Genomic DNA, 12,229 nt, shown 5'->3' with positions numbered 1-12,229 from the left:
TTACTCGTCATCTTCCTCAGGGTCGCTGATCTCTTCATAAATCACCAGCTGCTTTCTCTCACACAGTCTGTGGGTCCAGGCATGTTTCCCCCTTTTGGGTCCTATGATGGGGAAGAGTTGGAAGATGAGGTTTGGGTAGGTTGGAGAGTGTTAGGCTCTGTTTTCTCCAAAAAAGGAGATGCCTCCCCCCTCGCAAGTGCCCATGGGCCTTCTTTATCCAGTTTTTCACATTCTCTGGCTTAGAGAGCCTGAGGCCTTAGACCCACACCAATACAGTCCAAATGCCAATTAAAGTTTTAGCTTCTGGCTCCTTCTGTTGTCAGGTTTAGATTCCCAACCTCTTCACTTATGGGAACATCCACCCTTACCTCCTTTCATTCAGCACGTATTTGTTAAGGGCACACAGGCATACTTTGTTTTATTGCGCCTCATTTTTATAGTGCTTCGCAGATGCTGTAATTTTTTTTGGAAGGTCTCACCAATTTTATACTTTTCCATTATATCTATTATGGTGATCTGTGATCAGTGAGCTTTGACGTTATTATTGCAATTGTTTTTGTTGTTTTTTAGTCTTTTAAAATAATTTTTGTTTTTTATTTTTGTGGGTACACAGTAGGTGTGTATACTTATGGGGTACATGAGATGCTTTGATACAGGCATGCAAATGCGTAATAATCACATCATGGAAAACAGGGTATCCATCCCCTCAAACATTTATCCTTGTGTTACATACAATCCAATTACACTCCATTAGTTTTTTTTAAACACACAATTAAGTTATTATTGACTATAATCACCCTGTTGTGTGTAATTGTTTTGGGGGTATCAGGAACTGTACCCATAGAAGATGACAAACTTAATCGATCAATGTTGTGTGTGTTCTGACTGCTCCACCAATGAGCTGTTCCCTGTCTCTCTTCCTTTTCTTGGGCCTCCCTATTTCCTGAGACACAGCAATACTGAAATGAGGATTATTAAGAACCCTACAATGGCCGCTAATTGTTCAAATGAAAGGAAGAATCACATGTCTCTCACTTTAAATCACAAGCTAGAAATGGCTAAGCTTAGTGAGGAAGGCCTGCTGAAATCCAAGACAGGATGAAAGCTAGGCCGCTTGCACCAAACAGCCAAGCTGTGAATGCAAAGGAAAAGTTCTTGAAGGAAATAATAGTATGTAATGTAAAGGAAAAGTTCTTGAAGGAAATAATAATACTAATACTCCAGTGAACACACGAATAAGAAAGCAAAACAGCCTTACTGCTCAAATAGAGGAAGTTTGAGTGGTCAGGATATTTGACGAAACCAGCCATAACATTCCCTTAAGCCAAAGTCTAATTCAGAGCAAGACCAGAACTCTCTTCAAGTCCATGAAAGCTGAGAGAGGTGAAGAAGCTGCAGAAGAAACGTGTGAAGCTAGTAGAGGTTGGTTCGTGAGGTTTAAGGAAAGAAGCCGTCTCCATAACATAAAAGTGCAAGGTGAAGCAGCAAACCCTGATGGAGAAACTGCAGCAACTTACCCAGAAGATCTAGCTAAGATCACTGTTGAAGGTGGCTACACGAAACAACAGATTTTCAATGTAGATAAAATAGCCTTCTATTGGAAGGAGATGTCATCTAGGACTTTCATAGCTAGAGAGGATTGATTTCAACTTTGAAAGAAGTTCTACTGTGGGTAAAATGCTATCCAATAGCATCACATACTACAGAGATATGCTTCACAAAAGGGAGAGCTAATTGGTGTGGCAAATTTCATTGTTGTCTTCTTTTATGAAACTGCCACAGCCACTCCACCCTTCAGCAACCACCACTTTGATCAGCCAGCAGCCATCAATGCCAAGGCAAGAACCTCCACCAGCAAAAGGAGTGTGACTCACTGAAGGCTCAGAAGATTGTTAGCATTATTGACAATGAATTATTTTAAAATTAAGGTATATACATTTTTAGACATAACGCTATTGCACACTTAGTAGACTACACCGTAGTGTAAACATAATGTTTTATGCACTGCCAAACAAAAAAAAAACGTGTGTGACTCACTTTATTGCAGTGGTCTGGAACCGAACCTGCAATATCTCTAAGTACACCTGTATTGGGTATCAGGCATTGAGCTGAGTAAGATATGATCCCAGGTTATCACAGATAGAATTGCTTGAGCACCTTTCATGTCATCAGGCCTTCTAAATTAAATTTAATGCTTCCAAACAATTTATGAACTATGATTCTTTATTTCCATCTTATGGACTAGGAATCTGGAGCTGAGAAAATTTGGAAGACTTGCCCCAAGTCACGTGTTTTTTTTTAAATTACACTTTAAGTTCTAGGGTACATGTTCACAATGTGCAGGTTTGTTACATATGTATACATGTGCCATGTTGGTGTGCTGCACCCATTAACTCGTCATTTACATTAGGTATATCTCCTAATGCTATCCCTCCCGCCTCCCCCGACCCCGTGACAGGCACCAGTGTGTGATGTTCCCCACCCTGTGTTCAAGTGTTCTCATTGTTCAATTCCCACCTATGAGTGAGAACATGAGGTGTTTGGTTTTCTGTCCTTGCGATAGTTTGCTCAGCATGATGGTTTCCAGCTTCATCCATGTCCCTACAAAGGACATGAACTCATCCTTTTTTATGGCTGCATAGTATTCCATGGTGTAGATGTGCCACATTTTCTTAATCCAGTCTATCATTGATGGACATTTGGGTTGGTTCCAAGTCTTTGCTATTGTGAATAGTGCCACAATAAACATACGTGTGCATGGTCTTTATAGCAGTATGATTTATAATCCTTTGGGTATATACCCAGTAATGGGATGGCTGGGTCAAATGGTATTTCTAGTTCTAGATCCTTGAGGAGTCGCCCCACTGGCTTCCACAATGGTCGAACTGTTTTACATTCCCACCAACAGTGTAAAAGTGTCAGATGGGTAGATTGCAAAAATTTTCTCCTATTCTGTAGGTTGCCTGTTCACTCTGATGGCAGTTTCTTTTGCTGTGCAGAAACTCTTTAGTTTAATTAGATCCCATTTGTCAATTTTGGCTTTTGTTGCCATTGCTTTTGGTGTTTTAGTCATGAAGTCCTTGCCAATGCCTGCGTCCTGAATGGTATTGCCTAGGTTTTCTTCTAGGGTTTTTATGGTTTTAAGTCTAACATGTAAGTCTTTAATCCATCTTGAATTAATTTTTGTATAAGGTGTAAGGAAGAGATCCAGTTTCAGCTTTCTCCATATGGCTAGCCAGTTTTCCCAGCACCATTTATTAAAGAGGGAAGCCTTTCCCCTTTTCTTGTTTTTGTCAGGTTTGTCAAAGATCAGATGGTTGTAGATGTGTGGTATTATTTCTGAGGCCGCCGTTCCGTTCCATTGGTCTATATCTTTGTTTTGGTACCAGTACCATGCTGTTTTGGTTACTGTAGCCTTGTAATATAGTTTGAAGTCAGGTAGCATGATGCCTCCAGCTTTGTTCTTTTGGCTTAGGATTGTCTTGGCAATGCAGGCTATTTTTTGGTTCTATATGAACTTTAAAGTAGTTTTTTCCAATTCTGTGAGGAAAGTCATTGGTAGCTTGATAAGGATGGCATTGAATCTATAAATTACCTTGGGCAGTATGGCCATTTTCACAATATTGATTCTTCCTATCCATTAGCATGGAATGTTCTTCCATTTGTTTGTGTCCTCTTTTATTTCACTGAGCAGTGGTTTGTAGCTCTCCTTGAAGAGGTCCTTCACATCCCTTGTAAGTTGGATTCCTAGGTATTTTATTCTCTTTGAAGCAATTGTGAATGGGAGTTCACTCATGATTTGGCTCTCTGTTTGTCTGTTATTGGTGTATAGGAATGCTTGTGATTTTTGCACATTGATTTTGTATCCTGAGACTTTGCTGAAGTTGCTTATCAGCTTAAGGAGATTTTGGGCTGAGACGATGGGGTTTTCTAGATATACAATCATGTCATCTGCAAACAGGGACAATTTGACTTCCTCTTTTCCTAATTGAATGCCCTTTATTTCTTTACTCCTCCCTGATTGCCCTGGCCAGAACTTCCAACACTATGTTGAATAGGAGTGGTGAGAGAGAGTATCCGTGTTTTGTGCCAGTTTTCATACTGTTTTGTGCCAGTTTTTGCCCATTCAGTATGATATTCGTTGTGGGTTTGTCATAAATAGCTCTTATTATTTTGAGATATGTCCCATCAGTACCTAGTTTATTGAGAGTTTTTAGCATGAAAGGCTGTTGAATTTTGTTGAAGGCCTTTTCTACATCTAGTGAGATAATTATGTGGTTTTTGTCTTTGGTTCTGTTTATGTGATGGATTACATTTATTTATTTGCATATGTTGAACCAGCCTTGCATCCCAGGGATGAAGCCAATTTGAGCATGGTGGATAAGCTTTTTGATGTGCTCCTGGATTTGGTTTGCCAGTATTTTATTGAAGATTTTTGCATCGATGTTCATCAGGGCTATGGGTCTAAAATGTTCTTTTTTGTTGTGTCTCTGCCAGGCTTTGGTATTAGGATGATGCTGGCCTCATAAAATGGGTTAGAGAGGATTCCCTCTTTGTCTACTGATTGGAATAGTTTCAGAAGGAATGGTACCAGCTCCTCTTTGTACCTCTGGTAGAATTCAGCTGTGAATCCCTCTGGTTCTGGACTTTTTTTGGTTGCTAGGCTATTAATTATGGCCTGAATTTCAGAGCCTGTTATTGGTCTATTCAGGGATTCAACTTCTTCCTGGTTTAGCCTTGGGAGGGTGTATGTGTCCAGGAATTTATCCATTTCTTCTAGATTTTCTAGTTTATTTGCATAGAGGTGTTTATAGTATTCTCTGATGGTAGTTTGTATTTCTGTGGGATCGGTGGTGATATCCCCTTTCTCATTTTTTATTGTGTCTATTTGATTCTTCTCTCTTTTCTTCTTTATTAGTCTTGCCAGCAGTCTATCTATCTTGTTGATCTTTTCAAAAAACCAGCTCCTGGATTCATTGATTTTTTTGAAGAGTTTTTTGTGTCTCTATCTCCTTCAGTTCTGCTCTGATCTTAGTTATTTCTTACCTTCTGCTAGCTTTTGAATTTGTTTGCTCTTGCTTCTCTAGTTCTTTTAATTGTGATGTTAGGGTGTCAATTTTAGATCTTTCCTGCTTTCTCTTGTCGGCATTTAGTGCTATAAATTTCCCTCTACACACTGCTTTATATGTGTCCCAGAGATTCTGGTATGTTTTGTCTTTGTTCTCATTGGTTTCAAAGAACATCTTTATTTCTGCCTTCATTTCGTTATGTACCCAGTAGTCTTTCAGGAGCCAGTTGTTCTTTTTCCATGTAGTTGAGCGGTTTTGAGTGAGTTTCTTAATCCTGAGTTCTAGTTTGATTGCCCTGTGGTCTGAGAGACAGTTTGTTATAATTTCTGTTCTTTCACATTTGCTGAGGAGTGCTTTACTTCCAACTATGTGGTCAGTTTTGGAATAGGTGTGGTGTGGTGCTGAAAAGAATGTATATTCTGTTGATTTGGGGTGCAGAGTTCTGTAGATGTCTATTAAGTCTACTTGGTGCAGAGCTGAGTTCAGTTACTGGATATCCTTGTTAACGTTCTGTCTCAATGATCTGTCTAATGTTGACAGTGGGGTGTTAAAGTCTCCCATTGTTATTGTGTGGGAGTCTAAGTCTCTTTGTAGGTCTCTAAGGACTTCTTTTATGAATCTGGGTGCTCCTGTATTGGGTGCATGTACATTTAGGATAGTTAGCTCTTCTTGTTGAATTGATCCCTTTACCATTATGTAATGGCCTTCTTTGTCTCTCTTGATCTTTGTTGGTTTAAAGTCTGTTTTATCAGAGACTAGGATTGCAACCCCTGCTTTTTTTTTGTTTTCCATTTGCTTAGTAGATATTCCTCCATCCATTTATTTTGAGCCTATGTGTGTCTCTGCATGTGAAATGGGTCTCCTGAATACAGCACACTGGTGGGTCTTGACTCTTTATCCAATTTGCCAGCCTGTGTCTTTTAATTGGAGCATTTAGTCCATTTACATTTAAGGTTAATATTGTTATGTGTGAATTTGATCCTGTCATTATGATGTTAGCTGGTTATTTTGCTCATTAGTTGATGCAGTTTCTTCCTAGCATCAATGGTCTTTACACTTTGGCATGTTTTTGCAGTGGCTGGTACTGGTTGTTTCTTTCCATGTTTAGTGCTCCCTTCAGGAGTTCTTATAAGGCAGGCCTGTTGGTGACAAAATCTCTCAGCATTTGTTTGTCTGTAAAGGATTTTATTTCTCCTTTGCTTATGAAGCTTAGTTTGGCTGAATATGAAATTCTGGGTTGAAAATTCTTTTCTTTAAGAATGTTGACTATTGGCCCCCACTCTCTTCTGGCTTGTAGAGTTTCTGCGGAGAGATCAGCTGTTAGTCTGATGGGCTTCCCTTTGTGGGTAACCCGACCTTTCTCTCTGGCTGCCCTTAACATTTTTTCCTACATTTCAACTTTGGTCAATCTGACAATTATGTGTCTTGGAGTTGCTCTTCTCGAGGAGTATCTTTGTGGTGTTCTCTGTGTTTCCTGAATTTGAATGCTGGCCTGCCTTGCTAGGTTGGGGAAGTTCTCCTGGATAATATCCTGCAGAGTGTTTTCCAACTTGGTTCCATTCTCCCTGTCACTTTCAGGTATACCAATCAGATATAGATTTGGTCTTTTCACATAGTCCCATATTTCTTGGAGGCTTTGTTCATTTCTTCTTACTCCTTTTTCTCTAACCTTCTCTTCTCACTTCATTTCATTCATTTGATCTTCAATCACTGATACTCTTTCTTCCACTTGATCGAATTGGCTACTGAAACTTGTGCATGCATCACGTAGTTCTTGTGCCATGGTTTTCAACTCCATCATATCATTTAAGGTCTTCTCTACGCTGTTTATTCTAGTTAGCCATTCGTCTAATGTTTTTTCAAGGTTTTTAGCTTCTTTGCAATGAGTTTGAATACTCTCCTTTAGCTCAGAGAAGTTTGTTATTACCGATTGTCTGAAGCCTTCTCTCAACTCATCAAAGTCTCCATGCAGCTTTGTTCCGTTGCTGGCGAGGAGCTGTGTTCCTTTGGAGGAGAAGAGGCGCTCTGATTTTTAGAATTTTCAGTTTTTCTGCTCTGGTTTCTTCCCATCTTTGTGGTTTTATCTACCTTTGGTCTTTTTTGATGGTGACGTACAGATGGGGTTTTGGTGTGGTTGTCCTTTCTGTTTGTTAGTTTTCATTCTAACAGTCAAGACCCTCAGCTGCAGGTCTGTTGGAGTTTGCTGGAGGTCCACTCCAGACCCTGTTTTCTTGGGTATCACCAGCAGAGGCTGCAGAACAGCAAATATTGCAGAACAGCAAATGTTGCAGCCTGATCCTTCCTCTGGAATCTTCGTCTCAGAGGGGCATCCAGCTGTATGAGGTGTCAGTTGGCCCCTACTGGGAGGTGTCTCCCAGTTAGGCTACTCGAGGATCAAGGACCCACTTGAGGAGGCAGTCTGACTGTTCTCAGATCTCAAACTCTGTGCTAGGAGAACCATTACTCTCTTCAAAGCTGTCAGACAGGGACGTTTAAGTCTGCAGAAGTTTCTGCTGCCTTTTGTTCAGCTATGCCCTGCCCGCAGAGGTGGAGTCTACAGAGGCAGGCAGGCTTCCTTGAGCTGTGGTGAGCTCCACCCAGTTCAAGTTCCTGGCCACTTTGTTTACCTACTCAAGCCTCAGCAATGGCGGACGCCCCTTCCCCAGCCTCACTGCCGCCTTGCAGTTGGATCTCAGACTGTTGTGCTAGCAGTGAGCCAGGCTCCGTGGGTGTGGGACACTCCAAGCCAGGCGCGGGATATACTCTGCTGGTGTGCCATTTGCTAAGACCACTGGAAAAGCGCAGTATTAGGGCGGGAGTGTCCCGATTTTCCAGGTGCCATCTGTCACGGCTTCCCTTGGCCAGGAAAGGGAATTCCCCAACCCCTTGCGCTTCCCGGGTGAGGTGATGCCCCGCCCTGCTTTGGGTCACACTCCATGGGCTGCACCCACGGTCCAACCATTCCTAATGAGATGAACCTGGTACCTCTGTCGGAAATGCAGAAATGCATGGTTCACACTGGGAGCTGTAGACTGGAGCTCTTCCTATTTGGCCATCTTGGAACCTCTCCCCTGTCACGTGGTTTTTTATACGGATGACAACTCCACTCTGTGTCTCTGGAAGTCAAGTCTAACATCTCATCTGGAGCTGGGCGAGCTCCTCAGCCCAGGCTGGACCCAGGCTTGTCTGGGGTCCATGCCACACACCCAGTCCACACACCTGAACATAGCCAGGGAAGCCAGAGGGGTTGTTCCCAAATTGTTTCCTCTTACCGGATGTCTTGTTAATCTTCTCAGGGGTACTTGTTTTTCCTGGGGGGCACAGCTGTTTCCCATTGTTTTGTGGGATCCCATATAAGCTTGCAGACAGCTGCTGGGAGAGTAAATGTAAAAACATAGAGAGGGGACAAAACACTGTGGGGAAAGATGGTGTGGGGAGATGAATACAGGGACAGGAGAGGTAAAGAAATGGTTTGCTGAAATTAAACTAGGCAGCAAAGAAAGCAGTATCAGTCATGGCATACCACCCTACCGAGGCATCAACATTGGATGTGGAATTAAGTGAGATGGTACCCACACCAATTCTGGTTGCATTGGGATATGTCACTGACCAACAATCTTAAGCTAGTTTTTTTTCTTTTTTTTTGAGATAGAGTCTCGCTCTGTCGCCAGGCTGGAGTGCAGTGGCACGATCTTGGCTCACTGCAACATCCGACTCCCGCATTTAAGCGATTCTCCTGCCTCAGTCTCCAGAGTAGCTGGGACTACAGGCAGGCCCTGCCACGCCAGGCTAAGTTTTGTATTTTTAGTAGAGACGAGGTTTCACCATGTTGGGCAGGACGGTGTCAATCTCTTGACCTTGTGATCTGCCCGCCTCAGCCTCCCAAAGTGCTGGGATTACAGTCGTGAGACACCGCGCCTGGCCCTTAAGCTACTTTTTATTCAGCTTCCTCACTTACGAAATAGTGAATAATACATGTAAAATAGGCTAAGGGAAAGTCCTCTCTGAGCTTGTAAACACTGTTTATATGTAGTAATAATAACAATTAATACCTTTCATGATCCTTCTTTGAATTCGGTCTCCACACTGGCAACCCAACTCCCAGATCCCTTTACCCTCTAAACCAGAGTTGAATCTGCAGTTGTGGGGTCACTCATCCAGGGGCCTCCGAGGATCCCCTGGGCTGGGACTGGGGCTTCTCAGATGCTCCAGGTGCAGACAAGGCCCTCAGGGAGCTCACAGTAGGGAGGGGCCAACAGTCAAAGCAATTCCTAAGCCATGTGAGTGGCCCCGGTAACAGAGCAGAGGCCAGCTGGTCCTTCCTGTTGCGGGAGTGGGTGTCTCAATGGAAGCATCAGCAGGCCCTATGGAGTAAAGCCCTAGTGAGCAACATCTGAACTTCATAAACAAATGCAAACGTGAATGAGCTTTAAATGGCTTGGAGCTCTGGATTAGATTACCACTGCCACTGCACTTCAGGAAAATTCTTTAACATCTCTGTACTCCGATAGTCTCATTTTATTATTATGTTGCTGATAACTATGATCTAAAACATGTCCAACATGGTGAAACCCTGTCTCTACTAAAAATACAAAAATTAGCCCGGTGTGGTGGTAGGCGCCTGAAATCTCAGCTACGTGGGAGGCTGAGGCAGAAGAATCACTTGAACCCAGGAAGTGGAGGTTGCAGTGAGCTGAGGTCCTGCTGCTGTACTCCAACCTGGGTGTCACAGCAAAACTCTGTCTCAAAAATGAAAAAAAAAAAAAAAAAGGAAAACAACGAAACAATAGAAAGACTGGAGAGAAGGCAGTACTGGAAGAAATAACATTCTAGAATTTTCTGAACTGAACAAAGACATGAATCTTCAAACTGAAAAGAGCCATCTAGTTCTGAGCCTGATTAACACACATGTGCACACACACCTGCGTGCATGCGCGCACACACACACACACCCTCGGAGTAAAATTTCTAGGATAAAGATAAAATCCTGAAAGGTCCCAGAGAGAAAGAGAGAAGAGAGAATGCAATGGAGAAGTTTTTCAAGGAGCTGATTAAAAATAAGTTTGGGCCAGGCGCAGTAGCTCACGCCTGTAGTCTCAGCACTTTGGGAGGCCGAGACGGGAGGATTGCTTGAGCTCAGGAGTTTGAGACCAGCCTGGCCAACACGGCGAAACCTATCTCTACAAAAAATACAACAAGTAGCTAGGTGTGGTGCCACGTGCCTGCAGTCCCAGCTACTTGGAAGGCTGAGGCAGGAGAATTGCTGAGTCCAGGAGGTGGAGATTGCCATGAGCCGAGATGGTGCCACTGCATTCCAGCCTGGGTGACAGAGCCAGGCACTGTCTCAGAAAAACAAAACAAAACAAAAACAAACAAACAAAAAAAGTTGAACCTAGATATCTATATACAGCCAGGATAATCCAGAATGAGGGAAAAAATAGTTCAGAAAATTAATGACACATATACCCTTCAGAAATAATTATTGGTATACAGCCCTATGAGAAGAGAAAAGTAAATTTAAGAGGAAGGCGATTTCAATAAGCAATTGTAAGAAGAAAAATAGTAAAATTTATTAAACAGTGTAAACTTTTGATTGTAACTTAAAAAATTATAGTCTTGAAATAAAATTCCCAGTATTATAAACATGGAAGATGGGACGAGGGACAGGAAACAAAAAGAGAAGTTCTTTTGTTGTTCAAGGAATGGATACCGAAGCTAATGAAATCTCAGGTAAAAAAATCTCTTATTTTAGAGACGGCCTCACTCTGTTGCCCAGGCTAGAGTTCCATAGCACAATCACGGCTCACTGTAGCCCCAGCCTCCTCAGCTCAAGTGATCCTCCTGCCTCAGCCTCCCAGGTAGCTGGGACTACAGGCATGCACCATCAAGGCTGGCTAATTAAAAAAATTTTTTTTTTGGTAGACAGAGTGTTTTCCTATGTTGCCCAGGATGATCTTGAACTCTTATCCTCAAGCAATCCTCCCACCTCAGCCTCTCAAAGTGGTGGGATTACAGGCATGAGCCACTGCGCCCAGCTAACACTAGCATTTTAGAGTGCAAACTCTGGAGCCAGACAGCTTGGGTTGAGTTTCTGGCTTCTCAACTTATTAAGCTATGTGACCTTGTGTAAGTCATATAACTTTTCTGTGTCTCAGGCTACTCAAGAGTAAACTGGGGATAACCACATTATCTAACTCATTTGATTGCTATGATTAAATGGGTAAGTATGTGTAAAACACTTAGAATAGTGCCTGTCATGTGGTTAAGTTAGTATATATATTTTAGTTGTTGTTAGTAATGACTTCAAATTACTTTTAAAATGTAAAGGCATATCTGGTTCCAGAAGATGGTGAACCAGCAATAGCTGCTGGCTTCCTTCTCAAACCCAACCCTGCAGATGCCACAGAAGAGGTGGGAAGTGGTGGGAGTTCAGAACAGTTTCCAGTAACAAAACCCTTGATAGTTTAGCCCTACTGGGGGATGAGATGGCTTAGAGTGGGAAAAGGTCAGAGGCCACAGATGGAGGATCAGCCCAGGTGGAGCTTTCTAAGTTGTATCCTTTTTTTTTCTCCTTGTTTTCTGGAAGGCTTATTACCTGTTCTGTAAACATATAAAGCAGACACTTGGCAGGGTTGGCCCAGTGGTAGCCCAAAGTGGCGTGATAACATTAAGGAATAGGGGGCTTGGAAAGCTCCTAGAAAAAGCGCAGACTCATCAAAGCTGGCCAGTAACTGAGCATTCCTTTCCTACCTCTCCCTCTGCCCTCTGAGCTACGCAATTACAACCAGTATCACTCACCCGTAGACTCCCTCCACGCTGTAAGGCAGAAATCCTGTAAGGGTCTCTGGGGGCTCATAGGCTAGGGACTGGAAAGAAGAACTGGCTCAGCTCAGCTCTAGAGGCTCCGTATCCTACAACCTATCAATCCAGAAACCCTGAAACTCACATGGAGTGTCTGGACTTACACATCTTCCCAGGAAGAAAGGGTTATATAGAAAAACTATCGGATAGGCCAGGAGGGGTGGCTCACGCCTATAATCCCAGCATTTTGGAAGGCTGTGGCGGGAAGATCACCTGAGGTCAGCAGTTTAAGACCAGCCTGGCCAACATGGTGAAACCCCATCTCTACTAAAAATATAAAAGTAGTCGGGCGTGGTGGT

General features: G+C 42.7%; 1 protein-coding gene across 1 annotated transcript in view; it reads right to left on the bottom strand.

Annotated features, from left to right (window-relative positions):
* Positions 1–12,229, bottom strand: part of LOC100457489 (protein SSX4) — a 42,569-nt gene continuing 30,340 nt past the window's right edge. The window contains exons 6-7 of the mRNA XM_063721364.1: positions 839–943; positions 1–101 (exon numbers count right to left, since the gene is read on the bottom strand). Of these exons, the coding sequence (XP_063577434.1) occupies positions 1–101; positions 839–943 (206 nt within the window). The remainder of the gene's footprint in view (positions 102–838; positions 944–12,229) is intronic.

This window comes from Pongo abelii, chromosome X (genome assembly GCF_028885655.2).
Source record: "Pongo abelii isolate AG06213 chromosome X, NHGRI_mPonAbe1-v2.0_pri, whole genome shotgun sequence".
NCBI lineage: Eukaryota > Metazoa > Chordata > Mammalia > Primates > Hominidae > Pongo > Pongo abelii.
Note: the sequence above shows the minus strand (reverse complement) of the source record. Positions and strands in the feature narration are given on the sequence as shown.